The sequence below is a fragment of the Salminus brasiliensis genome, chromosome 19 (genome assembly GCF_030463535.1).
Source record: "Salminus brasiliensis chromosome 19, fSalBra1.hap2, whole genome shotgun sequence".
NCBI lineage: Eukaryota > Metazoa > Chordata > Actinopteri > Characiformes > Bryconidae > Salminus > Salminus brasiliensis.
The window spans coordinates 23,948,061-23,967,317 of NC_132896.1; the positions used below are offsets into that span (position 1 = coordinate 23,948,061).

General features: G+C 40.0%; 1 protein-coding gene across 4 annotated transcripts in view; it reads left to right on the forward strand.

Moving 5' to 3' along the window:
* Positions 1-19,257, forward strand: part of LOC140540747 (teneurin-1-like) — a 260,632-nt gene that overhangs the window by 131,815 nt on the left and 109,560 nt on the right. For all 4 annotated transcript variants that reach the window (XM_072663175.1, XM_072663174.1, XM_072663173.1 and 1 more), the window contains 3 exons: positions 98-300; positions 7,210-7,420; positions 12,725-12,826. In XM_072663175.1, the coding sequence (XP_072519276.1) occupies positions 98-300; positions 7,210-7,420; positions 12,725-12,826 (516 nt within the window). The remainder of the gene's footprint in view (positions 1-97; positions 301-7,209; positions 7,421-12,724; positions 12,827-19,257) is intronic.

Genomic DNA, 19,257 nt, shown 5'->3' on the forward strand with positions numbered 1-19,257 from the left:
TTAATGTCACCACGTGACCATTCACACAGGAGCAAAGGGACCGGTAACAGAGGTCTGACTGATTTATTATGTGTGTCTTTTATTATGTGTGTTGCAGAGAAGTTCCAGCGTGGGCGTGCCATAGACCGCGGCGAAGTGGACATCGGGACCCAAGTGGTGCAGGTCATCCCGCCCGGGCTCTTCTGGCGCTTCCACATGGCCGTGCATCATCCCACCTACATCAAGTTCAATCTGTCCCTCTCGCGAGACGCTCTGCTCGGTGTCTATGGCAGAAGGAACATCCCACCCACACACACGCAGGTAGTAGAGGACTTCAGATAGACAGCTTTTTTTGTGTTTGCTAAATTATTTGTGCTTGTTTTGGTATTTGTATGGAAAGAGGAAATCCATTCTGTCCATTCTGACACTCTCCCATCCCTTATATTGAAATGGCTGATTTTGCATAACAGGATAATGATCTAGAATGGAGAAACAGGGACCTTGTGAGAGTTTATGTTTAGGGCATCTAAGATGAGTATTCAACAGGCTTTTTAACACCACACTGAAAATATATATATGTGACACTTTGTTTGGAGGGGTCCTTTTTAAATGAAACAAACATATAAATGATGTAGTAGCAGTGAATACATTTAGTAGATTTCTTGGTGATATTTGCTGCATAAATAAATGGTTTGCTTTAGCTATTGGACAAAATAGTTAAAATTCTCCAGCAGCTCACCTGATTAAACTTAGTAAAGCTTTGATTAGCCAAACCCAGTACTGAATTATTGCCTATTTGTGCTATTACTTTGTGTATCATTTGAATTTATTTTAAGTAAACATGAGTGTGTTCATGAAAAAGGCATGTTTACAGGCGTTTGGTACTCTAGACACACACTGAATATGAAAGGATATCACTGCAACCTTTACCAAGAGCTGTGAAGGTGCCCAGACCGATAACACACTGACACAACTGTACAAACATCAAATAGAGCATGGGATCACAATGTGACAGCGTAGTGGGAGCTTGTGAAACCAGATCTCCTCTGTGTGTCTAAAAATTACTGATGAAACCACAACATGCATGACTGAAATGAAGTGATAGAATTTCTTAATATGTCAAAGTGTCCATGATACAATGTAGTGTGTGTTGAATATTGCTGTGTGCTGTGATTAATGCATTTCAGAATTACACAGGAGTGGAAATATAGAAACGCTGTTAATTAATATAATGACATTAACACAGTAAACCCACTCTGGAGGTGAGAAGAGGAGCAAACTGAGCTGATGATACTGGATGATACTGGAAATATGTGGATCGAACTTATTATTTGTGCTTCTTCTCACGATGTATTTATATTTGGGAACACTCCAATAGAAAGTACGGCAGGTGCTCCCCCTCCTCTCCCCCAATTATCCTTCTAGCATGTTCCCCAGCACACTTTGCCCTGACAGCCGCGCCGCGTGCTTCCTCCCACCGAGAGTGCTACATAAAGATCCGGTTTGTTCACGTCTCAACAGTTTCTCTCTCCTGGGACTTTTTCATACATTCTCTGGATACCTTTGAATTCTTTCCCCATTATTCGGTGCTCTCAGAGATGCATTCGCTGGGATTTTGTTGTTTTGAAAATCGCTGAAAGCGATGGAATCCCTGACAAAGTAATAAAGGCTGTTAAATCTGTTTTCAATTAAAGGCCCCTAGATACCTGATAACCCTATAGCGGATGTGTACGCTGCTTTTTATGTTAACCAGTAGCTGTCCCACTGAAATATCTGGATGGTCATTAAGCATGGCAGGCACTGTTTGCAAATAGTCTCAGCCACATTTCTCATTTAGGAGCCTCTAACTCTTTCACTAATGTCTGTGAAATGGCATTCTGGAATGTGACCTGACTGCAGAATGTGTATCTGGTTGAGTTTGTAGTTTGCACTTCTTCTGTTTGAGCTGTTTGTGTGTGTGTGAGTGTGTGTGTGCTGGTTTTTGTACATTTTAAGGACAAAAGCCTAACCTGCAATGTGCGGACCAACAAATGGACATGGAATTAAATATAAAGTGCTTTATGTAGGATTAGTATATTCTTACTACAATTATTATTACAATTCTTATTGTAAAAAATATTTGCATGTGTATATGTGTATTTAGGTGTGTATATGTGTTTTGGATCATGGTCACATTGTGCAAAGCAAGCCTGTGGGACTCAGCTTGCACAAATGGACATATGCTACTGTTGACCCGGCCGGGCTATGCAAGACAACTGGTGCAAATCCCAGCAGGTCATCTGACTGGTCATTTGCACTCAGCTACCCCTCTTTTCCCTCCTCTTGCTCCTTCTGTGAGTCATCCTTAAAAAGAGACTGTCCTAACCGCTTGCTAGACCTGCGAGCTTCGACATGACGGAGACTAATTGGATGTTTTCTGACATTAATGTGACATTAATCTCCTGGGCGAGCCTGATTTTACCCTACCTCAAGGATATATCCTGCCAGAAACCAGCGAAGAAGCAGTTCTAGAGCACTTGGAGACCAAACAAATGAACAGGTACTTAAGTACCTCTGCCATAATCTTTAGCAGTCTAGTACTGCTAAATGTTTATCATGTTTTATTTTACTGTTTAAATGGATTTATGCAATCATATAAAATTCCTTGGCCAAAAAATTAAGTAAACATGTCCTCTGTAGCTAATGCAACATAAAACAATATTTTTCTTTCATGCAAAATCTTTCATGCAAAAAAAATGTGACCTGTACAAATGTTTGGACATCCTGAGAATTGAAAATGCTCAGATTTTTTTGACAAGATTACAGACTTTAATTAGCATATCAAGCCTGAGGCATGTAACTAATAATAATTAGAATTGCCAGCTGTATTAAAAGCAAAAAAAAGCAGTGAGCTGTGATTTCTGAAGTCCTGAAGAAATTTTCTGTAAGGTGTCCAAACGTTTGCATAGCACACTATGATGATTGATTGACATTTATTTCTTTATTTTATACTATGAAAGAAAGAGTTACTGTGCAGTAGGATTTGCTGAACATGTTGTGTTTTATGTTGGATTATGTTGGAGGACCATGGGTGCCTGGAAAGAGTAATTTTCATAAGAAATTACAATTATCTTCAATGTATAGTCTATACTGACAAATTTAATTCTACACTTCTGACTTTCATCTATTTGGTTAGCAATGTCAGTAAGTGAAAAAAACACACGTAAAACAGAAGAGCCAGTTTTGGTATTAACAAAAGTTTCTGAATAAAAGAGCTGTATTATAAGACAAGAGGCAGACATGAGGTAAAAACAGCAAAAACAGCATAACAAACAGCAAGAAATAAACAGAAAAATCATCAAACTGGAATACAAACAACATCGACGTAGCATTACATTTTGCAATGACTTCAATCCAGTCTAATTTAAGATAAAACTGTTTTGGTCCTTGCCACAAACTGCATGGTTGTGCTGAGCTGATGATTTGAACTCTTGTAAAACACAATAGAGCAGCAGAACTGTCTCTCCTTACTCTATGTCTGTTTTTTTTTCTGATTGACAAAGCCCATTCACAGCTTGTGTGAAATGTTCAATTTTCTTTTTTTACCCAATATTCTCCCCAATATTAATTAACCCACTCATTCGGACTCCTCCTATAAAATATAATGCTCCCAACACTAGGAGGGTGAGGACAAGCACATATTATATATTGATAAATAGATAGATAGATAGATAGACAGACAACTTTAGTAAGCCCAGAGGGAAAGTCAGGTATTACAGCAGCACAGAAGTACAGTGAAAACAAGAGCAAGGTAAAGTAAAGAGAAAAACAGAACAGAAGGAAAATATAATTAGAATATAATAAAGCAGTTAAAGTGTAACATGCAATAATAAGGCGCATAAATATTAAACAGATGACAATGCAGTGCGTATTGTCATACCAATATCAATAAGACTTCTGAATATGAGTATAAGTAGAGAGATGTAGTAATGTCCAGCTGCTGCTCAGAGATGGTGCTTAGCTGGTACTCAGAGAGCCTGTCCTGAGGGGGCTCAGTATACATTAATGTCCCGGCACAGTGATGAGGTGTTGTACAGCATGAGTGTTGTTGGAACAGACGATCCCCTGTACCGTTTCTTGCTCCACTGTCTGACCAGCAGGTCATGGAGTGGGTGTGATTTGTTGTCCATGAGTTTGTTAAGTGACTTTTTTTCCACCACCGCCTTAAAACCTCATCCTCATAGCCTTTTTACATGCCAGATTTTACATTTTGTGTTTTCCCCAATATGTTAAATTAAGCAAATAAGCTGTAACTGTGCATTTAAATGACTTTAAATAATGTCTGAAAAGAATCGTTTGACCAGAGGTTGCTCTTACTTTTGCATTAGACTCTGTTTTTGCATCATTGTTTGCATTTAGTGCCATGGTAGATCTTGCAGTCAGTGCTCCAGCCCTAGTTAGAGCTAGTTAGACACAAACCATAGAAGAATAGCTTCTTTCCTCCACTAACCACAGGGAACACTGGGCAAGTGCCACTTTTATGGATGCAGCAGAGTCACGGGTTGTGATATCCTGGGGCGCATTAACATAACGCTTTGAATCATCAGTATTTACTGGATCCGGGTCAAAGGATATGTGAAAGCATCCCCACCTCCCCACTCACTGGCACAACAACACTCCCCCACCCCTCTCCTTTATCTTGCAGGTGCAAAAAGGCAGTGCAGTAGTCACCGAGTCAGACAGATAGAGAGAGAAGTAATTCTCCACTCGCCCTCCTTCCTCATCATGGAAGAAATAAGCAAACACTAGTGACACGCAGTGAGGTGAGGCACCACTGGCAGCCTGAGGGGACTGTCATAGCCCACTTATCTGGTGATTCAGTGCAGAAGCCACGTGCATGTGTGTGTGTGTGTGTGCGCACAAGCATGCATGGAACCTAGCCCTCGTTATCTCAGCCACCACCGAGTGGAAAGGCGGTGTCATTGGGGCCGGGTCAGATCCCTATCCAAACAAATTGGACCCTGGTGTTCCTTGTGTACCCGCTGTGCCACGTTGTATTCTGAGCAGGCACCGTCACGGAGCTGCTGCACTCCAGTACAGTAAGTGAGTGAGTGCGAGAAACAGGACTTACAGTGCAGGGCAGCTCAAGAGCAGCACTAGATCAAGGGACTCCGGGAGGATGCCCTACCGAAGCAGTGCAAATAAAGACACCTTAAAACGGAGAAAGCACAGCAGGGTTTTTTTTAAATGATTTAATACAGATTCACCATATACTGAAGTGAAAGCACACATAGATCCCTTGTGGAGAAACGGGCTGCACCATCAGGATTACAGACACAGCCAGTTGAATTTACATGTAAATTGTTCACTGCTGCCCTACTCATCTTATATACGTCAATAAAATGTCTTCCTTGAAGGCGCTGAGGGTCAAAAACAGTTCCCAGATGAATTCTGGTCACTCTATATTGTGTTTAGATCAAATGGACCCAAGAAGGTGCTGCATACCTTAGAAACACAAGGAAAAGGTCATGCTAATGACAAAAGGAAGAGTAAGATGCTGGAAGGGCTCTGGGATTGTTTCCATAATAAACACAGGCTTACCAGATGCTTTTGGTATTTTTTTAGAATTTTGGATATTTGGATATTTGACCATTCCTCATGGCAGAATGGTTGACTTCTACTAAATGTATTGGTTTCTTGGCACAGAGAGCCTGCATATTTTGATAGGTTTTAAGTCGGGACTTTGGGAAGCCATTGTGAGCCTGTTAGGGGTCTCTGACCTTTTCAAACACCAAATCATGTCCACATTTTCAACTGTATGATTTTGTTTTGTATTAGATATGTATGTTGTACACTTTTAATGAAACTGTTGAAAGCCCTGACGTTACCTGCAGTACATACATCCATATTCAGATTCCATTCTCTGTCAACACGCCTGACATTTTTGTGTTGTAATGGGTTTTAACTTTTTTTCTTTCTACACTAAAAAAATATAGACAGTAGTCATAAGCCTGTATCATTACATAGGAGCAAATGATCATGCACAAAAACAATGCACGTGTGCTCGCTGACCGGCTTTACCAAATCTTCAGATAGCTAACCAGACACTGCGCTAACTGGATATCAGCACTATTTCATGGGACCCGAGAATAGTTTCTGTCACAATTGTGACAGTGCTAAAAACAAGGTCCTGCTATTCTATGCCATGTGGCGTCTGTGTGAGCCTTCACAGTGTTGTAAACCAGTCAGTCGGAGCAGATCTTATCCGATTATTCACAAGCCCACCATTAAAGACATGCCTGTTTTGTTCTAAGGTCAGAACATGTACATTAACATAAAAAAATGTTCAACTAACCAACACTAAACTGCTTTTTAAAAGCACAACATAACTCTAAGCTGAATGTAAGAAGTTGTCTATTAAATGTAACCCTGCATCTAAACCTAACCTTAACCTTGACTCAACCCTAAAACCTAACCATAACCTTAACCTAAACCGTACATCTAACCCTAAACCTAAGCCTACATAGGTAAGGTTGAGGTTAGGGTCAGGGTTAGACAATATTGTATAATGAATGTAGGGTGACTATAATTGAATGTTAGTTGAATGGCAGGTGAGCATCTACAATGCATCTATAATGGACCATCCAAGTAAAGAGTTACCTAAAACGTATCTGGGTATTTTTCACCCCTACCAAACTCACTTACTGTAGCTTTTATGTAAAGCAGAGAACATGTTATAATACTAAATAAATGCATTCTATGGTATCCTTAATGGACAACAATACATTTTTAACTAATTCAAATCATAGTAAAGCATTCTTTTAAACGTAAGAACACAACTGTCCACAGCTGTCCACAATGATGTACTGATAATAATTTTTATTCATTTACAGCATGCTTTAGTTTTTACTTCAAAGGGTTAACACATGCTATGCCTACTATCTCTGTCTTCATCAAACACAGACATGCAAACAATTATCATACAAGAATAATGCACTTTATAGGAGAGAGGGGAGCAAGATCCATTAGGATATGAGATGCAAATTTCGAGTGCAAGTCAAGGAGCTAGACGGTTTTATCATGATAATTAGCTAATTAGCTCAATTAAAATGGAGCTGGAGAGTGTGATTTACTTTGTTGCCAAACCTCAAGTCACACTCACTGCCTAAAGCTGCTGCGTTGCAGGAGACAGATAGAGACATTCTTACGAAGTTCTCCTTGTGCTAACTTGTGCGTATTCCTCCCTCCCAGTTCGACTTTGTGAAGCTGTTGGACGGGAAGCAGTTGATCAAATCGGAGGTGAAAGGTTCAGAAAACTCAGGCTCTTCGCCCAGGAACCTGCAGCTCAACTCCCTGCAGGAGACAGGCTTCATCGAGTACATGGACCCAGGCACCTGGTACTTGGCACTGTACAATGACGGCAAAAAGATGGAGCAGGTCTTACTCCTCAGCTCTACCATCGGTAAGACTGCCAAAGAGCAAAAGACCTTTACTTTCATATTTGCAGTCACAGTCTTTTAAGGCACGTGCCACAGAAAAGGTAGGGTCATCTGGGATTATTTTACACTTGCAGTTATGAATTTATTATCCTAGCCATCCTGTTACAAAGATATAGAAAAAATAATTCCTTAGGCTACAGTGATTACTGTAGATTAGTCATACTATTTAGATTAATTTCATTACAAATTACAAAATTAGTTGTGGAATAAATTACATTTGCATTCTGACCTCCACTGTGTGATTATTTATACCATAAAAACTTTTTACTGGGCTTTGAGTGGTCCAGTAGACTAAGATCCTGCCACTTTGATAGAGGGTCGCTGGTTCAAATCCCAGATCATACCAGCTGAAATCAGAAAGAGAACAACTGGCCTTGCTCTCTCAGGGGTGGGTTGATGGCACTTCCTCCTCACATCACTCCTAGTGTGATGTTGGTCAGCACAGGCGTCTGTCATCTGTTATATCAGATCAGGGGAGCAGGCTGGCTACAGTTCAGTACAGGTGATAGTTCCAAAAGACTTCACTTCAGATGACGTGCAAATCTTCACCATCCTAGTGTCGGGGGCATTGCTAGTGGGAGGGGGAATGGGGATCACGTGAATGAGGATTGGGCAGTTGGCCTTTAAAATTGGGTGGAAAATGGATTAAGATTAGAAATGTAACTTTAATTCATGTTTATGTAGGTTTATCAGGTGTCATTTTTACTTATGTAAATTTTACAGCTCTACAGTAGTTACAAGTGTTACCAAACAATTGACATAAATGCACAACGTGTTTTTGTTCTGGTGTTGATGGTGTGTGTGTGGGGGGGGCAATTCATTATTAGGCAATAATTTGTGTGAAATGTATTACTACTGGCATTTCTGTGAATCATTTGGCTTTAATTTGTCGCATGCAGTGTGATTTTTGTGTGATTTTGACTGTAATTTCTGAGAAAAAAACAATGTCAGTCAAAAATGTCAGCCAAAACATTTATCTAATCCAGAAAAAGAAAATGTATTACACTAATTTTGGTTAAACTGTGCTAATTTATAGGTTTGTCATTCATCATCTGTGAGCAATGAGCTATAGTAACTCTCACTATACATCTAAAACATAACGCTTTATGCAAAACATTGGTCCCTGCTGGTCAAATTCCATGTTTTGTTAAAACCGGTTAACAAATCATCTTCAGAGGACAAACTCTGAAGCTAAAACTACTACTACTAACAATACTACTACTACTACTGCTACTACTACTAATACTATTACTAATAATAGTAATAAATACAATATAAAAAATCTATTTTTTTTATTTTACTGCCAATTTGTTGTTTGTGGAGAACTTATTTTCATAAGATATGACTAAATGTAGTTGCTTCATTCTTTGAATATTTGATGACACTTTAACCAACTGATATTATCTGCCTGCTGACATATCAGGCTGGACCTTTCCCAAACCTCCTTAACTGGTCATATTTCAGGCTAGTGTGCGCATTCAGGCAAAGGAAGAACTAGGGCGTTTTTAGCTTAAACTGTGCACATCTCCTTGCATTATCATACTGAAACATAAGGGTGGTGGACTGTGACGGCACAAGGCATATACATGATTATACCCTTGTACATTGACCAACTTTATCATGTACACTCACTACATTACCTAAGTAATGTGAATATAATTAGTGAGTTTGGCTGTTTCCCCTTGATTCACTTACAAGCGCATAACAGCTATGCTGTTGCCATAGAATTGGTAGTACTAAATGAGTGACCTTTTAGCATGTCAAATTTCTTCCCTGCTTGAGCTGCCCCAGTCAACTGTAAGTGCCATCATTTTGAAGTGTTAATGTCTATATGCAATAACAGCTCAGCTGTGAAGGAGTATAGCACACAAGCTCTAGTACAAGACCCCAGAGTTCTGAAGCGTGTAATGTGAAAAAAAATATGCAGGATTTCTCTTTACACTGTCTCTTTACACTGATAGATAGGGTACAATGTGTCTGCTGAATTGTGCTTAACAGCACATGTACTCGAATCAGTAATTATATTCTACATCTAGTGCATCTACATGGTAGGAGTGTCTACATGGTAGGTGAACCTGATAAAATGAGTGTAAGTAAAAAATTAATTATGTTTTTAAAGGTGCACAATTTTGTCACTGTACTATGTACAGTGAAATGTGCCCTCTGCATTTTACTCATATGTGGTAGTGAACACACACACTAGGGAACTAGGGGCAGTGAGTACACACACACAGAGCAGTGGGCAGCCAATTCCAGCACCCAGGGAGCAGAGAGGGTGAAGGGCCTTGCTCAAACAGTGGCAGCTTGCAGAGCCCGGGTATTAAACCCACAACCCTGTCATCAATAGCCCGGCGCTCTAACCGCTGAGTGCTTTTTAGGTCCATCTACCAGCATGATGTATCTTTGGATGTTTTATAAGCCACCGTTCACAATGCTGAAGAACAAGCCTTTTGTGCAAATTTGATGTATGCTGATCATTTTTGAACTGAACACTTAAACACATTCTAATAAATAATACAGTGACACACTACAGAGATGCAGTGCTTCAATGGGTGGCACAGAAACATAAACCAGACACACCCAAACAAATTATAATTTGGCCACACATGCCAATCTATCAAATATAGCAAGTGTAGCAGAAAAGCAACTCACACATCTTTAGCCAGTCTAGTCTAATCTAACATTTTCCGCTATAGTATTTTTCCTATGATGTTTCTGGGAGTTTATGTACCTGTGCTGTGTGCAATTTGTCAGCCTCCCCCTACCCTATTCATTATTGTCCAGTTTGTGACCACAGCACAGCTTTTTTTCTAAATACTACCCAGGTTCTTAATGCAGTAAAAAATCTTACATTGTAAGTGGCATGGGAGTGATGCTATGCTGAAGTGTGTCATGTACAGTAGATATGTTTACATGTCAGTGTTTCTGATGGTTCAAGAGTGGTCAGCCACCTAAAAATATCCAGCGAGGTTATTCTGTGGCTAAAACTGACAACTGCTAAAGGACTAAAGAATGGCTAACACAAGTTGGACATGAAAAAAGATAGGCTCTTGCTGAACACCAGCAAAGGTAAACCTAAAAATATCATTTGTGAAAATTCATTATTACTGGATTGAGGAGGTACAAACTGCATATGAAGATTGCTGTAATCTATGTGAATACATATGGCATGGCTGGCTATGCATATTAAATATGTATATATTTTGTACTGTGTACTGTTGTAGGCACTTAAGCACATTATTTAAAACCATTTATCTCAGCAATAAGAGTGTTCTCTTCTAAAATTACCTCATTACATTAGAACAGATGCAAAGAAACACAGATACAGTAAAAAAAAAAAAGTTTTTTTGTTTTTTATTTTCATGCCAATATGAAAAAAATACATAAAATAAAAATGTTTTCCTTGTATGTCCACAGCTTTAATTATGTTTGTAACATTGATGTGATTGTCAAAATCAATGCAATTAGACCTTTCTGGACTATTTAGTCTACTAAGTTCTATTGCTGATTTGTGCATTTACCTTGGCATTTAGACATTTTCTCTTTTTGTCTCTCTCTTACTTAAACCAGTGGTTGATGTAGAAGCGGGTACATGTGTACCAGTAGTGGTGGCAGGAAGGTTGGACTTTGAGGTTCAACAAAGAGTAAGATGTAGAAGTTGTTGGTTCTTCGTACCACTGCATACTGACCTACTTCAAACACTGAATGTGTTGAGATGTATCACCAGCTCAGCTGATTGAACATCATTAAGCACTTATTTGCAAAAACAGGTGTTGGGTGATAATACTAGACTCCCATGATGAGAGCTTTGGAAATATTTTAATAAACACAGTAACAAATGTTAAACCACTACTTTTTGCATTAATGTTATTTGTATTAATGTCAGTGTTTCACTGAGCAAAAAAACATAACTACCCAGATAAGGAGCTTTTTAATTCTAATGTTTATAGGTGCCTAAAATGTTTGCCGCCCCCCCATGTGGGTAATAGAAAGGATAGAGGATACATCTCTCAAGGTTGTACAGTTTGTGCAGCAGAATTGTATGTGCTAGAAGCCTGTAGTTAAAAGTAAAACATTTATTTTATTCTAACCCAAAAATGTCTCTTCTGTGATCTCCTCCTCTCATATCCTGCTGGGTGCTTTTGTTTGGGTTTCTAATCTACTCATCCATCATGTTGCATAGTTTTGATTTTGAAAAGGCTTTTATTACTCCACAAAGCTGAACAACAAACCTTTCATGCGGCCATTTTTTGCCTGCATAAGTTGTGTTTGATGTATACTAATAATAGATGAACTGATCTGAACGACACATGATAAACACATTACCTAAATAACATATTCACACAGGACAAACAAAGTAATTATTGTTCTTTGTGTAGTCAGTGTTGAGGACTTTAAAAGATGGCACAGAGAAAAAAAAATAACCCCTACCAACTACACAATTGTTGTGTGCACTTAATTTAATTATGCAACACGTTTCCTTTTAAATAGATTTAATATTAGTGTTGTCACTTATGTTTTGTTTATTACTCCTTTTTTTCCCTGATGTTTGTAATCTTACCTTTGATATGAGTATCTCTGTTTAAGTTTCTCCATTGTTTGGGCTTTATTTTTTTTAGTTTATAGACATTATTCGGCATTACATTTGATTTTACTGCGTATAACTGATAAATAATTGAGAATAATTAGCATATAACTATAATTTCTAAAACATAACCTAGAAATGTACTGCTGCTTAGGAAATCCTTTGGATGCCTACATTTTTTGGCATTGATTTTATCTGTGATAGCAAAAAACACTCATTGATATAAATAAATAAATAATAAATCTTAGCGAATAGTATAGTCGCCAATAATGAATAATATTCACCATTTCTTGTTTATCATACTAGTAGTATACATAAGATACATAGTATCGTACTTGTCTGTTCAAATAGCTCGATAGATCAGGTCATGATTAGGTAATCATTATGTAACTGCTAATCAATGATAATAATACAATATCTATTTATTTTTTATTTATTGACCAAATTGACTTTTTTTATTGCTTGTTTATTGACCAAAAACAGTCATAGTTTCACAGACTTTCTAACCTTGTTAGCATTCATCCTTCATCCTCATTTTTACTCTGCCTATTTTCTTTTTGTGACACCACAAATAATATAATGACTTATAAGTACTGAAAATGTGGACATTTGTTTCCTCATGCTATGGGTATGCAACTATTTTACTGTAAACACAGACAATATCCTTTCTTTTGATTTGCAGAATCCATGGATGGATGCTCTTCAAACTGTAATGGCAATGGCGAATGTGTTGCAGGCCATTGTCACTGCTTTGCTGGCTTCCTTGGACCCAACTGCGAGAAAGGTCAGTACCAAGATATCTGTCTCAATGGCCCAGGTCCTCCAGGGCCACGGGCAATGCTGCTGAATTAGACCTTGGGCACGTACTGGCCTCTCCCCACTCCCCCGTCCTCTATCATCTCCAGGGGCCTGATAGGGCAAGGTCACTGCATTCCTCCACCTGAGCAAGAGCCCTCTCTTGCCCCTCCCAGAGAACAGCAGAGACGACAGTGTTTTGTCAAACCTCATGTACACTTTACGGATGGAATGCAGTTTTTGTGCTTTATTCTGTTATTCTGTTTATTCTGTTCTGTTTTCCTTCAACTTCACCAAGGAGAACATGTTTTGTGTTTAAAAGAAAACCAGAATTGGTGCCCCTTACATGGTGCCTGGGAAGGCTTTGTGAATTTACTGGCCTCAGATTACTTAGATTACAGTTGACAACCAGTCAAACCAGACGTATTCATAGATTAACCTTTTTATTCTTTTTCAATAAGATGTCTAAAATATAACATCTATACAACAATTTATAAATGAATTACATAGTGTATTGCATTTATGTAACAAAATTCTTGACCACTCAATGGATTAGAGGCTGTTTGTTTAGTTTGAATTGTTTCAGTTTATTGACAAGTAATATATATTGGCCACAGATACATTGTGCATCTCAGGATATTTGTTTTGGCTAAACATGAGAAACACTGGAGACAGGTAAGTAAGTGCACAATATTATAATGGCAACCACCATTTAAAAGAGAAATATTCAAGACAGCAAATTACCTGATACCTATAGGATGAGATGACAGTTTTTTTGCAGTAGAATTTCAATTTATAGCTAACATAACTAATCAAAGAGGGGGGACAAAGGGGATGGATTTGGAATGAGACGTCATAAGAGTACCTATAGGTGTAAAGTGTAGGTGTCCCATTATTCTTGTCCATATTGTGTATATTCCCTAACCAAAAATAAAAAAACATGGCTTATTTTAGAAATGTATTATTTCAGAAAAAGTACAAAAGCAAACGTTGTATTATTAAATAGCTCAGAAGCCCCACTTTTGGCAGAATTTCTGTGCATGATCAGCTGTGGGTCAAAATTAATATTGAACTACAACATCCTCCAGCTTCTTAAATCCATAGAGTGCCACATTACTTCAGGGTCAGAATTGGGAAACTGTTCCTCTATTGTTTACATTCCACATTCTTCTCAGTAGAGGCATCACAGGTCCACTGGATAGCATTTATTCCTTTTCATAAGCTCGATCCAAAGTGGAGTTCAGCACGTGGCAGTTTGTGATTTTTTACACATGCCATGTTAACTACATCCAAAAGGAACACAAGCTCGGAGACAGTTGAATAATGCACCATGCCGGCAGGCGCAGCGTGTCTAACAGCTATTCCTGTGTGTACGTTGTGCCGATTCGGATTCCGTGGCAGCTTTGCACCACGCAGCGCTCGGCCCCTTCCATCATTAGAACTCTCTTCAGAGGGAGATCAAACCTCAAGAAGGATTTTTATATAACATAATCCCCCTGTCTGCCCTCTCGAGGATGGCACGCAGAGCACCAATCCTTCTGGGCTTCCGTACGAGCTTCTTTTGCCTTTTCTATTCACCTTTACATTCATTCGCATAAGCTTTGCATCGGCAGGCCAGGGGAGACTGCAGAGAGCATAGCCGCCCAGGAGCGGCTCGTGGAGAACTCCTCCACTACACACTTGCACGCTAAACTGAAACAAACAACTAACAGCGAATGAAAAAAAGAGGAAACAAAGAACGAGCTTGTGCACCTTTTTCAGAGCAAACTTTTGGAACTGGAAAATAGCGTTTGCTGTCGAAGGCACTAAGCCTCAGTGAAGTTGTCAGTATTCTCACTCTTTCTCCCTCTCTCTCTGCTGTCTCCTTCCCTGGCTTACTCGTTTTTACTCTGCTTCTGTCGTCATGCTCGTAAATGATTACAGGCTTCACAGACTTTAAAAAGGGTTTGGCTGGAATGCAGAGAGCCAATAAATCAGGCCAGTTTTGGCTGCTCCTGCTGGTCTCTGAGATGTCATTCACCGCTCCTTATAGCCTATTACTCGGACTCGATCCCCGCACCTTCTTCCAGTCTCCAGAGAGGGCCGGGGCCTATGAATTATTGTAGCGAATGTAATGCACCTCTTATTGCTGCCGGCTTGGACCCATGCCAGGGATGTTATGGAGACTAATAGACAGGCCTGGATCAGAGAAAGAGTCGCTCCGGCCTCTTCTGGCCCCTCAGCCCTGCTCTGTGCTGGAGAAGGCCACGGCAGGAGGAGAAGAGCCGGGATGACCTCGGCAAGGGCAGCCAACACTTGGCTTTTGTTGTTATATGAGAATTTGACACCCTCCCCTCCTCCCCCATGACCACCATTTACTCTCATATTTGGCTTCTGCTTTGGCTGTAGTTGGAGTCAATACCACAGCGCTGGCAAGCAGACAGAGTTAGGACCCAATTGTTGTTGGACAGACCTGCATATGCGTAGGCCTGCAATTTAGATTTGCCCAGATAGCCAGCCATTTTGAACACCCCTAATGAAATGTTATGTGTAGCAGACATGGCAGCTAATGGCCAGCTCTTGTTTATTTGATAACAATAAAAATGGTCAGGAAACAGGCTCAACTCTTTTACTTGATAATCAGTTTATGAGTGCAAAGTACAGTATCGTCCAAAGGTCAGAGTCTGCTCTTTATATATTTAATTTTCAGTCACAATGGTCATGTTCAAAAAACAGGGAACATATTACAGAGGTTACAGAGAAATCTCAACAACATAACCTAATATTAAATGGATACGTTTAGTTTTAGATGCACCAAGCAATTGGCTAGTGGCTAGAATGATGATGATTGGCCGGTGACCAGCGATCATTCTCATATAACCGATTCTGTACAGGTCACATTTACACTTGTGCACCATACAGCCTAATGGCTTGGGCAGCTGAACAGGCAGTGACTTGGGTGGTTGGAGTCCTTAATAATCCCCTGGATGTCATCAGACAGTGGCTGGTATATAAATCCAGAAGGTTTGGAAGCTGAACCGAAATGATGTGCTGGGCATCACCCTCTGCAGAGCTTTTCACTCAAAATCCATGTAGTTCACACAGTGGAGGTGTAGAACGTTCTGAGGAAGCTGAGATTCATTCCAAACCTCCTCAGCCGTCTGAGATAGAAGTGGTACTGTTATATCTTCTTCACAACCCATGAGGTGTGTTCTGTCCATGTTCACCAAGAAACTTAAAGCAGTGGTCCCATTGATAGAGATAGGGGTGTGCACACTCTCCTGCTTCTTGAAGTCCACAATCAGCCTTGAAATGAGCATGAAAGCAGTTTAGCTCCTCTGGAAGTGCAGCACTGGTGTTGACCACTGAGCAAGAGCTAATCTTTTTTATACTCTTCTAAATTCCCAGATCTGAAAGCAGCACTATGTACGCAAGAACTGTGCAAACTTCACACTTAATCCATCTGGCTTTGTGGGTACAACCTCCTTTATGTCAACAATATTGTTCGACGATTCGCGAAACCATCTCCCATATACACACCCTAAAATCTCTCTCTGCCATTAAATGATGCATTAAATGATGGTGAGGTCTGGACTCTGAAGCAGTCTTTCCATTGTTCTCAGAAGAAGACAGTTTCTTTATTTGATTTAAACAAAAGTTTTTCTTTTCTGTGCTAATGTTTCCTTTTCTCTGTAAAGGCTTCTTGATCAGCTCCACATCCTCACAGTGGATGGACAGATGGACAGTAACACCTGTGGGTTTTTTTTAAATCAGAAGTGGAGGGTGATTTTCTCCCAAAGTCTCGCAAAGATGAAAGCTTTAAGTGCTGTTTATCTGATGCAGACAGTTTTAGTAGTCTACAAGTTTTTTCTGCAGTTGTTAAGTGTCCTCTGTATTTCCCTGACGTCCTTTTAAAAGCACAGTTTAAATAGCAGACCAATATAGTACTGCACAGTTTTGCACGGCACTCTATTTAAACCTTCCACTTACTAATGACAAATGAACAAAACATTAATTTCAGCTTGTTTGAATCGGAAAATGTTTGTGTAATTTAAGCAGTGTGTGTATTAATTTGACAGTGGTGATAGCAGGTTTTACTTCTGTATTTGGCAGTGAGAGCAAGTAGGGCTGTGTGATCTTTTTTAAATGCATTCCATTTGAACCCTAAAGAAAAAAGCAATTTATTTAGTCCTGTGCACGTTCTCGTTCAGGCAGTTATCTAATTAGCCAGTTGTCTGGCAGCAGTACAGCGCAAACATGTTCATCAACTATCAGAATGGGGAAAATTTGATCTCGGTGTGATATTAATGTTGGTTAGTTTAAGTTTAGTATACTGCTGATCTTCTGGAATTTTCAGCACAAGAATCTCTAGAGTTTACTCAGATTAGTGTTATGAAGAAAAGAAAAACATCCATTCAGCAGTGGTTGTATGTAGACATAAATGCCTTGTTGATGAGAGAGGTCACTGCCCAAGCATCCTAGAATGCACAACATGTTAAACCATGAGGTGGATGGGCTACAAAAGCAAAAGACTACATTGGGTTCTACTTCTGTCAGTCAAGCACTCAATTTCTTCTGAGACACACAGATGGTAGGGTCAGAATTTGGCAGCAGCGGCTTGAATCTATGGACCCACCCTGGCTTTTGTCAACAGTTGGATGGAGAATGGAGGAGGTAGTGTAATGGTGTGTGTTGTGTTTTCTTGGCACACTTTGGGCCTGTTTTGACCTATAAATCACTGCTCGAATGCCACATCCTATTTGTGTATTGTGGCTGACCATGTTTGTCCCTTCATAGCCACATTTAATGGCTACTTCAGGCATGATAATGCACCATAAAACAAAGCAGAATGTAATTTTTAGTGTTCAGTGTCCAGAGTTCAGTGTTCTTTAGTTGTATTTCCAGTCATCTGATGCAGATCTGAATGCAAACATTCTTCTAGAGTTCTGCAGAAGTTTTGTGATCCAGTCATATTAACTGAGAGCATAATAATCTCAAGGGAGGAATGATTCTTGTTGAATCAATGCCTCGAAGAATTGAGGCTGTTTTAGGAGCAAAGGAGGCCCTACCCTGTAGTTGTCTTCTAATATTCGCTTGCTGAATGACATGTGCTAATCTTTAGCAGTTGATGATGTGTTTGGGGGCATCTATACCTCCCTTTTCAGTAGATGACTGCCAAAAATGACTGCCAACAATAAGCTAGCAAGACAATTCTCAGTACCACTCTCAGTACCACTCTTACTCATGAAGTGGTTAAAAAGTGGTTAAAAAGTGAGAAGGTTTGGGTTTTGTGATTATACAAAATAACCAAATGTACTCTTGGTAACTGATTTGCTATGTTACAACATGTGTGGAAGTACCACTATGACACGGGGGTCGCAATTTCAAAAGCTACTTTGCTACTTTGCCAACAGTGGCCAGAGTCCTGAAGAGCACAATTGGCCATGCTCCAGGTGGATTTATGGTGCTTTCTCCCCCCATCTCTCTTAAGTAAGTTGTCTGCCCAGCGATGCTGCATTGCTAGTGCTAGTGATAGGAGAAATTTCATAAGGGAGGATTAATTACATGGAGATTAGCAAGATACCAATAGGTAGGGAGGGAGAGAGAGGGATGAGGGAGAGAGACAGAGAGAGAATTTATGCTTGGTCCTTTTTTGCATCTGTATTGATTAAATATGCCGGCTGCAAACTGGCGCGCCGGACAGTGTGACTGCGGCAGGACGTCTTCATATTTGCCAGGAATAACTTCCTTTGACTAGCCTCAGCAGGGGACAACAAGTGGCGCGGGCTGCGCCTCCCTGGGGGGCCTTTTTATTAAGCAGGAGGGGAGGTGGAAATGAACCCAGTGCCTGGAGGAAACTAACAGGATACATATGAATCGAAAACCTATTCAGCACTGTACCTGTGGTGTAACTCAGTTCACGGCTTGCCATGTCATAGTTTTCTTTTTGCTGTTACGACAGAGTGCAAATGATGAAGCATGATTAACATAGTGCAGTCGGCAGGTGGCCAGATTGGAGCTCTATTGGAATTGAGCTCAGGGCCTGCAAGAAGATGATGGGCCTGGCGTAAATGGAAAACGTAGCCAGCTGCAGTATGCCACCCGTATTTGCGTAGATGGAATGAGCTCGGGATACACAGGTAATCTAGTTTATCTGTGCTCCCGATGTTACAGTTCAGCGCTTGCCATATGCTTATTTATCCAGCCTTTTTTTTTTTTTTATTCAAGTCTCAGAATCTCCTGAGTGAGACAGATACATCCAGGAGTTCAGTGTGAATGTTCTGTTGATGCATACTGAGTGTGTCCCTAACTTGTTTGGATGTGGAAGACCTAGCACACACACAGCTAGCAGGCAGTGAGGCACTGTCACTTGGGCTGCTTCATGAATGAAATAGTAGACTGACAAATGAGGATGTCTAAAGATCCTCACTTGCCTATTTG